We start from the raw sequence: 16,675 nt of genomic DNA on the forward strand, positions 1-16,675 counted from the left end.
AAATCCTGTTATTTACTTTTTTGGTTGGGGTATACATTTGTAGGCCTTACCTGAAACACAGCATTGCTCATCTGGTCATGGTACGAGGGATTGAGGTCTGAATCATCTCAACAACATGTTCATTGACAGTTAAGTGGGACCAGCGCACATAAACTGTTTTTTTGCTGGGCTCTCTAAGTGATATTATTGGGTTTGCAATAGGCTGGCAGCTACTGATTTCGTTTCCCTTTAAATAAAGATGGGTTGAGTAAGAGATGAAGGCTTCTCTGTCCAAGTTTTGAGCTTATTTTCTTGTGTTATTAGGTTCAAATGTGTCAATGATGTGCTTCCTGCCTAGTGACCCTCGGCACCAAAGCAGAGAAACAGCAGATCAGTCCAAGTGTTTGTCCCCCTCCTTCCACACTTCAGTACACTGAAAGTAATAAAAGACTGAAAAGTCAGTGGCCCTGATTACGAGTTGAGGTGTTATTTAGTGATGCCAGTAGGTAAGTTATTTATCGTGTGCCATAAATAACAACTATCGCGAGGTTGTTGGGAATAACATGCTGATTTTGATGTTTAACACACCAAAATCTACATGATGCAGTAAATACTGTTCAATTCCCCTGTTAAACCTGCCGAAATTTACCGACAGCTGAGGTATTTAACGCATCAATAATTTTAAGGTAAATACACTCAAACTCCAAATTCTGACCCGTGTGTAAACAGGGGTTTAGCCAAAGGTCAGAATTTACGACCCACTCGTAATCACGGCCAGTATGTTTTAATTTTGTGAGAGTTGAAGAGAAGCATTGTAGTCCATACTGATCTTTAGAAATTAGTTATGTAGAGGTGCCTCTGGTTCAATTTTGGGTTCTACTAACATCTGGCCTTTTCCGTCACCTGCCTACAGCATCCTCTTGACGCATCCAAATAATTCATATTTGTTCATAAATCAGCTCTGGTATCCGAACTTGCAGATTTCACTGCATTGGAGGGTAATAGACATGCTCTCAAGTGAAAATTAGCTTTCCATATCTGTTTATGCAGGAGGTAAACCACCATCCCCACCTTAAATTTTATTTTGAGAGTAATGTACATAGTTGTTTTATTTTTACGAATGCATACATAAAATACAGTTCTAATCTCTATAGTATTTGCAATTTTTTTATTCATTTTATTGAAAAAGTTACTATTAACATATTTATATTTTTATGCAACAACGGTCAGCTAAATCATTTGTGACACAAAAGAAAGAAGCAAGGAAGAGCAGTAGCTTTCAATTCTGATCTGCAACTTTACAACAAATCACTACACCACGTGAAGCTGAAAAGAATAAAAAATATGTCAAACTAAATATGAAATCAGTTGGTTGTTTTCTATACATTCATAAAGAAAATATTTTTCAAGTCTTAAAAGAAACAGTGATTTGCATGTAGGATTGTAGGAATGACTTCCAAGATGTTTCTGGATATCTCTATGAGCATGGGTTGGACTGGCCAGAGATTGTTCCTCGACTGTTTGGGCCTAAAAACATGAATTTGCATTCCTAAATCTAAAATCCTAATTCACAGAATTAGGATCTGTAGATTTTTCTGCAGAAATTCCACTTGAAACTTGTAAACATCTGTATGTGTGAAGGACGTGTCCATATTTGTAAACTTAAAGGTAGATGTGGTCCAAAGTGTGTTTTTGGGTATCGAGGAGGATGGCCAGGTGAAATTTGAAGTGTGGGGACATTCACAAACATTAAACATAGCTGCAACCATTCCGCAATCACACGTGAAGTTATTACTGTAAATAGTAGGATTACGTTTGGTTCTAGGATGGGAAAGAGTATGTGACTGCTCTATATTTTACAACATTTATAATGCTCACGAGGAAGTATTGGAAGACGACAAGTAAGGTTTGTCATTGAAATTTTTGTGAATCTTCTGAAAGTTGGAAAACTGCACATCAAAGGAGGCAGCTTATCATTGATAGATTTCATACTTTCTTGCAGAATTAGCAAGAAGAGTTTTTGTTGAGGTACATTTGAGAAATGGCTTCCATATCTGGATTGTTTTCATTGCGATTTTGATCCTTGATTCAGCGCCACATTGCTACCTCCGGTTCTACTTGTCAGGGACTTACTTGTCCTCATTCTGGAATTTTAAAATCTTTTTAGTATGGGGGAAGGCCCCGTCTGCCTTTGTGTTCAGTTCAAATGTGGATGTGTACAGCAGAGTAATGTTATCTATTGCTAATAAAGCACTAAAGTGGAGGAGTGAATGTCAAGTCCGAGTCTTTAAATTCAACAACGGGGTGTAATACCTGTGGTAGGGACATAGCAATGACATGAGGTTGCTGGTGTGCGATTTAACACACGTGCAGCAATATACAATGGTTAAAGTTATGTAGGATATGACGGAGGAACCAAATCAAAATGAACAGCAAGGAAAGGAATCCGCTGTACTGTCAGAATACAGGTAGGGTCTTCTGAAATCATCTGCACAACTGTTGAGAACAGAACCTCACAAATTGCAGTACACAACTTAGAGCATTTTTGTGACTATACTTTTGACTAGCCTAAAAAAATACTCCAATGTTCAAGCACAGTTCCTGCACAGCATACCATACCAAGACATACTATAGTTTTGGATTCCTGCTGTATTCAGTGACTTAAAGACTGGTTCCTTTTTGAGATAAAAGCACATATGATGCCATACTGTGCATGAGATCAGAGTTTGAATTGCAGCTGCTGATGGCCATTGAAGCCGGATGTAGCAGTACCATGTGGACTGGGACAATGGAGCTGGCGTGGCTTGTATGGAAGCATAACACGAGCAAAAGCCGGCGTTCCCTACAGTTCTCCTGATTCTGGCAATGACCAGCAAACTTTCTGTGCTGTATGAGTGAGTGGAGTTAGGCCTGTTATGGAACTAAAGGACTAGACTAAGAAGCAGAACTTGTGAAAGGAGTTCCATCTGGGAACTGGACCACTGAGTGAATACTGAGTGAAGATGCATTTAATGTACACAGTTGAATCTACGGTTTCAGAGTGCGAAAATGGATTTCAACTCAGACGTCATTTACCTGAGCTCGTGGTTACTGAATAGTGACTATAATCCCTCACTCATTTTCCTGTGGAATTAAAAGTACAGCCTTGTGAAGTAAAGAAGTGAGCATAAGCAATGTGGTCAAGAGTTTGTTTTTTAAAAAGCTCAATAAATGTATTTAAATCTCTAACTATGATGCTTCTACAGTGCCATTGACTACAGGTGTTGTTGCAGAAGTTGAAGGCCATTCCATTCATTTGAATTGAACTTTAATGCCAAGTACATTGGGTGAATAGAAGGAGCTATACAAGTTATTGAAAAGAGATGAAAATAATAATAAAAAACAATCTCTTAGAAGCTTTTCCTGAAGAGAAATTTTGTATGTACAATTTACCACATCCTTACACCTTTTTACATAAACAAAACATAGTTAAATTGCATTAGCTTAAGTATGTACATATAATACTGTCCATGTCTTCTAGAGTATACAGGGTAATGAAACATTCCTCATTCTTTTGGAAAAGTAGCCCATACATGTCATACAGTGGGAGGTATGTCTGCAAGTGGATGCACATGCGCGTTTGTGCTTTTTACACAAAGGTATACAGCATTTGGTTAGAAAAAGTTAAAACATACATATTTCATATGTGAGCTCAAGGCATTATATTCATATAAAACATTTGTATAACCTGTCACCCCAGTAAGCAGCAAGGTGTTTTAACCTATTGAAGTAAAAAAGCATGCATATGTTTTTGCTTGTGTCCCAGTTTAAAAAAAAAGTGGATCTGGACTGGTTCAGCCTGTAGGGCGACCTTATTTGGAGGAGCTTGTATGTAGAGGACTGATCCCAAAGATGATGGGTTCCAATCCTGTTTCAGACTGCTGTGTTTCTGGACATAGGTTCATATTCTATTCTCACTGATTTCCCTGCAGGTTTATTTTAAAGCATGCAGAAAGGCTTCTCTGCCTCATCACCCTTCCTAGGTTATAAACCGACCCAGAACAATATTCTTTAAATCTGCACATTGGCATACAGTAGGGTGAGAAGGTCCTCCTATAGATCCAAATATCATAGACTCATTTTCTTCATGTCTAGCACGTTCTAGCATTTTGCAATTTCACAAATAAAATAACTTAGAAAGAAATTAGAGGACTTCTTAAATATTGCAGTTGATAGCCGACTTAATCTATTGAGAAAACAGGTCTGTTATTCTATAGCCAGACCTTAAAAAATGAAACATAACAACGACAAAAAGAGTCCAACTTTATGTGATAATTACTGAAATACTGAGGATAAACTGCTGCACTTTTAAAAGAAATTATTATATGGTCAGCTTTAGAAATCTTTCTTTGATATTATTTTAACCCACGGGATGCTTGAGAAGAATTTTAGGCAGCCAGGTGACTCATAAAATAAGAATTACATGTAGTTCAGACTTGCATGTTTCAAATGTTACTGGCGCCAGTGACATTATATGTGCGTTGTTTCATTATCTGGCATGTATTGCCGATTTTTAAGTAAATAAAACAAGCATGTATGATGTCTTAAAGAAAAACAAAAAGGCTCACATCACCTAAGATTGTATTCACTTTCAGAGAAATTAAATTAATCTCGGCAATACTGTGCCGTATTACTTTGCATACAGGCTGCAGCCTCTGGGGGAGTAGTGGTTATTGCACCGTTTGGAAATATGTAGAACGTAAAAAGAGCTTTGCTTATATTTTAAAATCAATTGGCTAATGTAAATACTAAATAAATGATGATCACTGCATTTTAATATTTCGAGGATAGCCAGCAAGGAATCTGAATTATTCCATGCAAGGCCAACCACAGCACTTTTGCAGCAGTGTTCCACAGCAGCTCAGAACTGCCAATCCCGGTGCAGACTGTGGGAAAATACCATACAAGTTCCACCTCACAATGACCACACTCTTTCTACAAATCACCTGATACCCCTTTCAGAAGGCTAGCTTACAATTACAGAGAAATATTGATAAACCTAGTGCATTTCCGAATTTACTTTATCTTGAAATATGTACAGATTGTTTGTCGCAGCTATGGCAATTATGTTCTCAGTGGGGTGCCATGCGGTGTGTAAGATCTTCTTGGTGAAGTCCAAACTGTCCACACTTATGTCGTCCTTCCTTCTCTTGCCTCCGATGCACACCCGGCGGGGCTTGAGGATTGCTCGTGGTTTGCTGCTTTCTCGCGAGGCTTCTAACGTGACGTCACGCTTGGTGTTTCTGTCAAACATCCGAAAGAAGTTGTTGTATGCTCCCGTCATGATGACACTGCAGAAATAAACCAAAGTGAGAGGAGAGTCACCCAAAAGAATACTTTAGTCATGAGATGGCGGAATGAATATGTCCAACACCAAATTTAAGAGCACAACAACACTAGACAGATTTGGACTAGTGTTAGTTTTCACTAATATCTCTCTCTCATAGAAATTCAATGTATGCAGCACTTATTCTAAAGATTATTAGGAGTGCACACATATATGCATTTATAAGTTTGTTCTCTGTAACGCTAAACATTCAAAAAAATGACATGCCTTGAAATGTCACCCTTTTAGCAGAGAGCATGTATCATAAGTTTATTTTTCACAACTGGTGCACGACGAGCTACAATCTTCTCCCTTTACAGCCCCAGAATTCTTCACATGCCTCAGTTTGATGTGGCACAAAAGAGAAAAGATTTACAATATCTCTCCCTAACAACCCCAGGTAATTTGCATAGAGGCAAGCAGAAACGTCAAGCTGTAATCGGTCCAAGGTTTTTAGGTCTCGCCTGGCGAAAGCAGCACATGTGATGCTCTCGCTATTGCGAGTACCTTTTGGAATCAATTCTGCCGATGGCCAGTGGCGGCTGGCCCATAGGGGGCGCTGGAGCGGCACCCCACTAGCATCTACCGACTAAGAAACCGCTCTCTGCAGCTCGGGCGGCAGGACTGTAAGTAGATGCATTGACACATCTCGCAGACTGTCTGTTTACTTTTCAAGGCCTGCATTCCTCACAGATTAAAGTGGGCATGTAATTGCACATAGGACGAGCAAGCAGGAGTTCAGGTGGACTGCGCATGTTAGGGGCGCTTTTCATTTCAGCTCCTGCCTTCCATTGACTAAGCATTACACAAGCTGCGCATGCTTAGTGCCACCCAGCATGTCTGATCATAGCATTCTGCTCTGGCGGTGACGTGTTTTTGACGCAGTCGCCCCATGTCCTGTCAAATGCCAGGATACAGCAGAGTGAATGAAGACTGGTCAGCCCCAATCGTATCCTTCCTTTTGATTTGACATGCAGCAATCAGCCCCTGATCTTGAGAGGCATGGCTTCAGAAGGCCTGTTGAAGCAGAGGAGAAGATCCGTGAACAAGCTGGCCTGCAGGAAAAGTGGTGTTTGGGTTAGTTTAATTTCAGTTCATTTAAATGTTTCCCTCATTAATTACAAGGTGCTTGAAAAAAAATATTCATGTTAAAAGTTTCTTTTCTTTTGAAAGTAAGGTGTTGTAAAGTAGATTTGGCATCGCTTCTGCAGTTACCCCACTTGGCCTTTTAGAGAGCTAAGCCTATTTTACTTTCTTTCTCTAACTTTGATTCACGAAGGTATAGCTTTTTCTATTAGCCAGTGCAGCGCCAGGAGGGAGTTCTTTCAATTTTTATATCCTCATACATCTGAAGGACCGAGTTAGTCCTGCTATAAATCAATCTAGTGAATGGTGAAGGACAAAACGGTAGCGTGATGCATTTAGTGCAACCAAATGCAGCAGGTGAGTCCTAATATACCTAGGAAAGGCACCACTGGCATGGCACATCACAAACATATTTGAATATGCATAAGTGCCCTTTCAAAACCTTTAGATTATAAGCTAATTCATGTGGAGATTGGGCTCCAAAATGAACAATTTGTCACCATTTTGTATAAACTGTTTGCCGTGCAGAACCTTTTCCGTGGGCTCTGTTTTCCAGCTATGTGTACTTGCTTGTCCAAATTTGAAGAAGGTATTTACCTATGCCCTACCAATTTTAAAGTTGACCAGCCGCCACTGCCGAGGGCTTTCATGCACGCGTCTGCATGGACAAACATGGCTGCTTTCGCCATTTATCCATAGCAAACAGCGGGGCCGGACTGGGAACCAAAACCGGCCCCGGTAAAGTGCTCGGCCGGCCACCGGGGGGAGGGAGGTCTGCGCTCTTTGCTGGGGCCGGTTTTCGGCCGATTTTGTTGCAGGGCCGATTTTGCAGCTATGCTGCATAAACGGCCCTGTAACAAAACCGGCCCACAGGGGCCCAAAACCGGCCCCCACCCTTGTGGCGCACGGGGGGATGGCCCAGTGCCCGCAACGGCCAGTCCGGGCCTGCCAAACAGCATGCGCATGTCCATAGGGACTGTGGACAGTCTGACGCCATTTTGCATTTTGGTGTCATAGCAACAGAAATGCTTTTAATTAGCATATCATAGCGACGGAAATGCTTTTAATTAGCGTGGCCTTCGCGCGATCGCTCTAACTTTCACGGCCGCTTGTAGGTAATTAGCGTGGACTTCACGCGATCGCTTTCTCGATCGCTTTCACTTTTACGGCTGCTTGTAGTTGAATAAATTGCCTGCAGGATTTACGTTGTATAGTTTTAGTTATAGTCTCGAGTTCTCTGTATGTAAACGGAAGTATACACCAGCTTAAATGGACACAGATGAAAACTCGACAGTCATGGCATCGTTTTACATGCATGTCTTTAGTGTGCTGTTGTCAACTACATTGACATTGGTGCAGATGAAACGATTTAAAACGTTTTTTGTCCGCGTTTTAGAAGCTGCAATCCTTCTGAAATCACTGTTTGAGGGTTGCTCAAATTCGGTTGTTTTTTGCCGGGTGATCAAATGCTAAATCTCGCCTTATGAAGGGTTCATCTTAACAGTTAACTAACTACGCACTTTCAGATGAATGCGTTCACCTGTGACACAGACCACCGTCTGGACTGCGGTGGTGCTTCTCCTGAACTGCTTGCATTGTCCGTGCCCCTCCACGCCCCTCCCCGGGTAAGGCAGGTTCTACTTCTTCTCCTCAGAGGGGCCCCCTGCCCCCTCCACCCCCAGAGACGGGGAGTCTGCCCGGTATCTGAGGTGGGCTCCGGAGACAAAGGCCTCCTGCTCGGCACACCAGCCTTTCCTTTCATCCTGCCGGAGACTTCACACCTCAGTCTGGGGCATTGTCCGAGCGAGAGCAGGAACTGACGGGGCCGAGACAAAGCGCCTCCCATAAAATGCTAAAGCCAGCTCATCCTGCGTCTCTTTCTTCCTATCTGTCGCCCTCCTGTTCTTTTTTCTATATTTCCTTTAGTTTGCTTTTCATTCTTTGTCTTGTCATTTCTTTTTACAGGTATTGTATCTGTATATGTTGCTATGTTCTTTCTTTCCAATATTCTTTATGTATTTCTCTTTCCTTTTCTTTCTTTTATGCCATATTTCCCTCCATTGTTTCGCTTCGTCTCTTCCTTGTTTCATTACTTTCTCGCAGTCTCCACTCCCACTCCCACTCCCACCCTTCCTCTTTCTCACTCCTTCCCGTTTTATTCGCCTCTTTCGTTATTCTTTCTCCTTTTCAACATAATTACTACCTCTTCATTTCATCTTCTTTTTCCCTGACTGCATTCTGTTTTGGTGTGTTCTTCAAAAAAAAACATACAACTCATACACACTTCCTTGCATCTCTTTTATGTCTCAGACTCGAAGGTGAAAGTATCATTCAGCCTGTCTCATTAATCTGGGCATTTTTAGGTCTCGACTATTAGATCCCGCAGGGATAAATAGACGAGAGTATAGTAGGCAAACCAAGCTCTGAAACCATTGCGGATTTCGTACAGTTCATGTGGTGCACTCGTGCGAAACGCGCGTCCACATCAAACCCATCAGCCTCCCTCCCACAGGCATCTGAAGCTTACCCAGCGTGCGCTCGGCCTCAGGCATTCACCCCAGCGCGCGCTCGGCCTCACTTCTCCTCCCCCCTAATTCACCCCTGCAGTTTCACTTTCACGGCCACGAGGCCTTGCTCTCACTTCAAAGGAATGCGCATCCCGCCCCCGCAATGCCGAGAGCATTTCCCGGCCGCTTTTAATTTCATTCCCCCAAGCTGCATCCTGTTCCTCGCACACTCAATGGTGAACGTGCATGTTGCATCTCTCTTGCCCCATCCTGATTTCCGCGTCATAAAGTAAGTGCCTTTAACTTGTTTTTTTTTAATTGTGGATCCATTTCACTCCAGTCTCTAGCCCCCTCGTTCACTATCCCTCCTACATTTCCCCATTCAACCCCATCTCTGCCCTCCCCGTCTCCCATCCAATCCTCTTTCTCACCCACCCGATTTCTTCTCCTAAGCCCCGCCCACATTTCTTCCGCCCCTCTCTCTCCTCCTCCCCTCTTTCTTTCTTTCTATCGGCATTTGCCCCAATAGCTTTTTAGTGGCAGGCTGTTGTATCTTATGCCGCTTTTACTTTGCCAATCCGCCAGGCTCCGGTTTTGGTTCGTGGTTTCTAAACGTTTAAAATGCTTTTGTTTTACCAGCATTAAGAAACAATGTCCTGATAGGTAAGGATGTGTAGGCAATTAATTATGCATACATACAGCATTACTCACAAGGAAAGAAGGAGAAAACTCATTCATTTGAAAAAAGATAGTTAGTCATCTTTATATTGCGACATAAGTTCATGGTCCGAGAATATACAGTTAGAAACAGCACTGCATAAATAAATTGGTGACAACCATATAGTACTTGGTGCTTAAAGGTGATTGTGGTGAGAGTGACGACGCAAGTGGAGAAGTGAACAGCAAGAACGGCGCACTGTGACAAAGTGCAAATAATTTACAGTGAGTGGCTCCGAAGCAAGTGACAACATGATGTCACAATAAACAAACTTTATTCAATTGGATGTTGAGCCACAGAAGAGGAGTACGCCTGTTATTAAGCTGTTAGTTTGTTTTACCAGCAGCAGCTTTTGTCGTAAGTTCACTCATGCTACTGCTCTTGCCAAAACAACTAACAATAACATTACAGTTTGCAATACCTCGACACCCCGTTACTCCCCCACCCCTCTTTCTTTCTATCGGCATTTCCCCCAATAGCTTTTTAGTGGCAGGCTGTTGTATCTTATGCTGCTTTTACTTTGCCAATCCGCCAGGCTCCGGTTTTGGTTTGTGGTTTCTAAACGTTTAAAATGCTTTTGTTTTACCAGCAGCAGCTTTTGTCGCACGTTTACTCATGCTACTGCTCCTGTTTTAGAATTGAAGATGTTGGGTTTACTTTTTGTGAGATTCATGGAGTGGTGGTAAATGTAAGAACTTTTGGCCAGGCTATATGACTGTTGACTTGTATGGCAAAGAAGTGATCTTTGGACAAGACTTCTAGGTTGTCACATATTTCCAGGAAGCTTCTAGAGGAGACAACAGACTTATTCTCCAACGAGACTGTGAAGTCCTAAGTTACTAGGAGGAGGTTGTGGTGAAGGGCAGGTATCTGAAGCTTCCCCCAGCGTGCGCTCGGCCTCAGGCATTCAAGCGTGAAGCTTCCCCAGCGCGCGCTCTGCTTCACTTCTCCTCCCCCCTAATTCACCCCTGCTGTTGCTTCCCGGCCGCTTTTAATTTCATTATTCCCTTGACCCCGTTACTCCCTCCCCCTCTTTCTTTCTATCAGCATTTCCCCCAATAGCTGTTTAGTGGCAGGCTGTTGTATCTTATGCCGCTTTTACTTTGTCTGTTCAATGCCTTTTGCAGTTCAAGGGGGGTACGCGCTAGTATCACCGCGTCATCCGCGTAGAGTAACGCAGGAATCAGGCGGTTGTTTACTATGGGCAGGTCCTGGGACCCCTTAATCATCTCCCTCTCCAACCCATTGGTATAGAGTGTGAAGAGGAAGGGGGCCAGGACACAGCCTTGCCTGACTCCCTTCTCCACTCCGAACGACGCGGTTAGTTCTCCCCCTGCCCCGAACCTCACCCTTGCAGTCACATTTGAATATAATTCCCTCAGAAAAGTAACTAAATTCAATTCCACCCCCATCTCCAAGAGCACGGACCAGAGTTTAGCATGACAAACACAGTCGAACGCGGCCGATAAGTCCACGAACACCATGTAAAGTGCTCCTGCTTTGACATTTACATACTTATCTATCAGCAATGACAGGTTTAGGGCTTGGTCAGTGGTCCCCAGCCCCTCACGAAACCCGTATTGAAGGTCGGATATAATGCCGCCATCATCCGCCCAACCCTGCAAACACTCAAGAATCACCCTGCCCGCCACTTTACCAAGGGAGTCTAATAGGGAGATTGGACGATAACAGGTTACAGACCTCCAGTTCCCTTTTTTAAAAATAGGTACCAGTATCGATTTGGACCATGACTCCATAAGACCTGTCGCACAGGAAGCAATCAGAACCCTTGTCAAGAGTGGGGTCCACAGAACCCTATGGGCTTTAAAAAGATCTATTGGCACCCCATCTGGGCCAGGTGCAACTTTCATGCAGTTGGTCCCAAAGTTGTTGCTTTATCTCGGATTTCCTATCCTTTAATGCGGATTTATATACTTTTCTTAAGTATGTAATCTCTTGGGGGACCCTAACTGCCTTCCTTAAGGCCGATTTTAGATTTGAATAGGCTACTGTGCTCCTATGATTGAACCAGCCCTTCTTCTTCTTCGAAGCATTATTGACTTTTACCCATAGAGCTTCGTTAATAACTTTTATCACCACGCCAAAATGTGTGATAACTTCGGCGTCTGGTATGTCCGGGCCCAAACATTTCTGGATGGAAGGATACGCGTTTTTTACCACTGTTTTGGTGATTGCAATTGGGTCAACTTTCCCCCATTTGAATGAATAACCATTTTGCCTGTCTAGTGTCATATTATTTTGTGCCAAACTACTAACAGTGCTACGGTTGGGTTTGTGTGACAGTGGGAAGGGGATACTGAGGGGGTAGTGATCGCTAAGAGCATTTAGATGTATAGTAAAATATGTATCTATGGTCTTCAATCCATTCAAAACAAGGATATAGTATATAGTGCTTTGAAAACCTCTCCCATGGAAAGTAGGAGCCATCACTGTGTTGGAATTAATTATTTTATTTGCCACTATCATATCTAAATCAAACATAATTTTGTTTAAACAGCTACCTAATCTCGTGTGACTAAAGTGTGGGATTGGGTCATCGCTCTCATCCTGGATACCACATATGTTTCGATTAATGTCTTTACATGGACCCAGATTAAAATCTCCGCCCCAAATAATGGTAACCTCTTTCGGAGACCTCCTTACTGTGGATAATAATAAGGAACGAATCAGGGATACTAGGATCACTGAGTCTCCCTCAGAGAGATTGTTATAAAAGTTTACCGGGAGGAAGATGTCCGTCGTATCTGGACGGAGACTGAGAACCTGGAAGTTGGGTTCGAGTTTTATAGGTGTAATTTCGACTGCCTGTATCAAGTTTGAGATGTAGATAGTTAGGCCACCCTTTGCTCTACCAGAGTTAGTTTGTCGAACTGGTGAAAAGTAAGTTTATACCCTTCCATATGTATCTCCGAGGTCGACTAGGTCTCCTGGAGACATAGGATTTTGAATTTTTGGGTAAAACTAATCCAGACATCATTTCCTAACTTGGAGCGCTGACCTGCAACATTCCAAATCAAGACAATAATATGTGGCTTGCCCCTCTCCCCATTACATCCCACGGTGTCGTTAGAGTGTGTGACGGCTAATTCTGCATTAGTTGCTGTTAGTGTCACCATAACAGGGGGCGATATATTCAGCCCCACGTCCGTCTCCAAAAGCTCTGTGCCTTGATCTACAGTTTGTATAGGGTCACTAGTGTCTGAGACCAGGTTGGAGAATGCATTGGGGTTATTACTAATATTTGTTGCCCCAAGCTCATCCTCTATGGCTCCCAGTGTGCCTTTCAGACATGGGAGTCAATCTACTCCCTCTAAACCCGAAAACGCAGAAAAGCGATTTTAGATGGGAGTGTTAAAACTGTGTCCTTCTGTGTGACAGAAAGATGGGACCCGAGGCTTTGAAAAATTTGTCAACAGAGCCCTAGGGTAAAAATAAGTTAGATCATGTGGTGTAATCCTGCCCCAGCCTTTCTCTAGATACCAATCAGTGATGTGTGTAATTGCCCTACGATCTCTAAAGTTGATTATTATTATGTCCCCCGGAATTTCTTTTGGTCTGTGTCCCACTCAACCAAGCCGCCGTACATGTAGAATTTCCCCGTTAATATTGGCAGGAAGTGGTCTGTTGTGCCTTAACCAGTGTACGACTTTATTTTTTAGGTCATAATAACCTTCTTTTTTCCCATTCTCTAACGCCGGGACACCGATAAGTACCACAACAACAGGACCGCCTCTGGGGGCAGATCTATTTGTTGTTTATTTGCCTCGTTGGTACTTTCCATGGTGCCGGTTCTTGGTGTTTTGGGGTGGGGGCTATCGGGAATTCAAGATTGCCCACCTGACTTTGACTCCCTATTCTTTAACTCGGTTAATCTTTTTGCCCGAGAGCCACAATATTGGGATTTGATACAGAAGGTGGATTCTTGCTAGTCCCTGAATTAGCTGGAGTTACTTCAGTGGGTACATTAGTTTTTTTCGAAATGGTGCCTTTCTTGGTTGGAATTACATCGGTAGGTACCTTTGATTTTGTTGGAATGGCTCTGATTGTATGTGGTGTGCTAGGAATTGATAATTTTTTTATTAAACTAGTGTTGTTTGCCATTGCTTTTTCAAGTGACCCTAGTTGTTGGGCTACTCTTTTCATCCTCTCGATGAGTGGCAATAAAAGGGATCTAACTAATTGTTCAATACTTTCCATTAGGTCCTTAGTTGGTAAGTCTACTGGGGGGTAATGGTCAGAATGTGTTTTTCTAGCTGCTGCGTTTATATCGTTTATGGGACTCAAGGAATTTTTAGTTCTTGTAATAGATTTTCCTTTATAAGTAGCCCCCCCCTTCTTTTTTTTTTTTTGGCGGAGGACCGTAAGCGGTTCTTTTATTTTGGGGCTTCTGTATCGGGGTTTGTAAAAGCGTAATCGCTTGTATATGATTCCCTGATGTGACATCCAATAATGATAGTGAATTAATGGTAGAGTTAGTGGAATCGATATTTGATTTATCAGCTGTTTTAGCTGGCGAGGTAATATCTTGTAAAAGTAAAGGAGTGCTATTGTCACTTCATGAATCGTTGGATAGACTATCCTTTTCTGTTTTAGCTTGCGGTGTGGTAGCTAGCTGGATGGAGCCCAGAGACAAGTGCTTATTGTAAAGATGCTCTGCAGACAAACGTCGCTCTGCTAAAACTATTTCCCTTTCTAATACCGAGGTTGCTCTGGTGATGAAACTGTCCAATGTCCCTCTGACGGATCCTCCCACTAGAGAGGGTCTGCCATTGGGAGGACGAGAGGCCATGGTAAAATGCAGTCAGGGATACAAAACAGCACAGCAATTAACCAGAGAACAGAAAGGACAAACAATCAGCTACAATAGGCGTGATGCCAACTAATAGTCACTAGTGGTATAGTAGCATACGTAAGTGTCCAAAGTGGCACAAATTATCTTACTACATGTAAGTTTGAAACAGCAGATTAAAGAGACGGGGCCCAGCCCAGCCCCGGATGGCCACAGATGGCCCGCCCTTTCCCCGGGCTTAGCCCGGCGTCGCCCGTGCGCGGCCCGCGACGCGGAGGGAGCAGCGTGTTATGTGCGCCTCCGGGCGGGAAAGTGCTTGTTGGTGGCTGGGGCAGAGCCGGCAGGAATTGTGGGGGCTGTATTCCCCCCTCTCAGCGGCCACTCGGATGGTGGTAAGCGGCGGCGGGGGGGAGCAACAGCGAAGAATGACGCAGCGCTTACAGCGCTGGAACCCCCAAAGTGCAGACTGGGTCCTGGAGTGGCAACAAGGTATGGCAATCCGGCGTTAGATGCAAGGAAAAATATCCCGCTCCACCGAGGGAGCAGCGGTGTTATGTGCGCCTCTGGGCGCGAAAGTGCTTGTTGGTGGGTGGGGCAGAGCCGGCAGGAATTGTGAGGGCTGTAGTCCCCCCTCTCAGCGGCCACTCGGATGGTGGTGAGCGGCGGCGGGGGGAGCAACAGCGAAGGATGACGCCGCGCTTACAGCGCTGGAACCCCCAAAGTGCAGACTGGGTCCTGGAGTGGCAACAAGGTATGGCAATCCGGCGTTAGGTGCAAGGAAAAATCTCCTGCTCCACCGAGGGAGCAGCGGTGTTATGTGCGCCTCCGGGCTCGAAAGTGCTTGTTGGTGGGCGGGGCAGAGCCGGCAGGAATTGTGGGGGCTGTAGTCCCCCCCTCTCAGCGGCCACTCGGATGATGGTGAGCGGCGGCGGGGGGGAGCAACAGCGAAGGATGACCCTGCGCTTACAGTGCTGGAACCCCCAAAGTGCAGACTGGGTCCTGGAGTGGCAACAAGGTATGGCAATCCGGCGTTAGGTGCAAGGAAAAATCTCCCCTCAGGCATTCAAGCATGAAGCTTCCCCAGCGCCGCTGTGCCTCACTTCTCCTCCCCTCTAATTCACCCCTGCTGTTGCTTCCCGACCGCTTTTAATTTCATTATTCTCTTGTTTTTGGCACCACACAAATCTCAATATTTAATGACCTGGTGATTATTATTGTTTGTTCCCGTTACAACCAAACTATATTTACATTTTGCCATTTAGGTATATAAAACCACAAACATCTTAAAAACGTAAAGGCAAGCAGGACTAGTGTTGTATAGACTAACGTTCTAGCAGTTTATTTTAAGGCCCATATGTCAACTCATACATCAAGTGTATATCGTGTTGTGTGACTAATGGCATTCTGGGACCCCCTCCGTTATATGACTCACTAATGTGGTCTGATCTGTCGGAGGCTCCCTCTGTTGGCTAAAATGACACTTCAGCACCACTCAGCACCACCACAGCACCACCACAGCACCACTCAGCACCACCACAGCATCACTCAGCACCACCACAGCACCACTCAGCACCACAACAGCACCACTCAGCAGCACCACAGCATCACTCAGCACCACCACAGCACTACCACAGCATCACTCAGCTCCACCACATCATCACTCAGCACCACCACAGCACCACCACAGCACCACCACAGCATCACTCAGCACCACCACAGCACCACTCAGCACCACCACAGCATCACTCAGCACCACCACAGCACCACTCAGCACCACCACATTATCACTCAGCACCACATTATCACTCAGCACCACCACAGCACCACTCAGCACCACCACAGCACAACTCAGCACCACCACAGCATCACTCAGCACCACCACAGCATCACTCAGCACCACTACATTATCACTCAGCACCACCACATTATCACTCAACACCAATCAGCACCACCACAGCATCACTCAGCACCACCACAGCACCACCACCACACCACTCATCACCACCACAGCACCACTCAGCACCACTCGGCACCACCACAGCATCACTCAGCAACACCACAGCACCACCACAGCATCACTCAGCACCACCACAGCATCACTCAGCACCACCACAGCACCACTCAGCACCACCACAGCATCACTCAGCACCACCACAGCATCACTCAGCACCACCACAGCATCACTCTGGAACACTACAGCATCACTCTGG

General features: G+C 44.3%; 1 protein-coding gene across 2 annotated transcripts in view; it reads right to left on the reverse strand.

Moving 5' to 3' along the window:
• Nucleotides 1-1,070: 1,070 nt before the first annotated feature.
• Nucleotides 1,071-16,675, reverse strand: part of PPP2R2C (protein phosphatase 2 regulatory subunit Bgamma) — a 597,242-nt gene continuing 581,637 nt past the window's right edge. For both annotated transcript variants that reach the window (XM_078678502.1, XM_078678501.1), the window contains one exon: nucleotides 1,071-5,309. In XM_078678502.1, coding sequence (XP_078534628.1) covers nucleotides 5,018-5,309 — 292 coding nt within the window. In that variant the 3' untranslated portion in view covers nucleotides 1,071-5,017. The remainder of the gene's footprint in view (nucleotides 5,310-16,675) is intronic.

Source organism: Lissotriton helveticus, chromosome 2_2 (assembly GCF_964261635.1).
Source record: "Lissotriton helveticus chromosome 2_2, aLisHel1.1, whole genome shotgun sequence".
Taxonomy (NCBI): domain Eukaryota; kingdom Metazoa; phylum Chordata; class Amphibia; order Caudata; family Salamandridae; genus Lissotriton; species Lissotriton helveticus.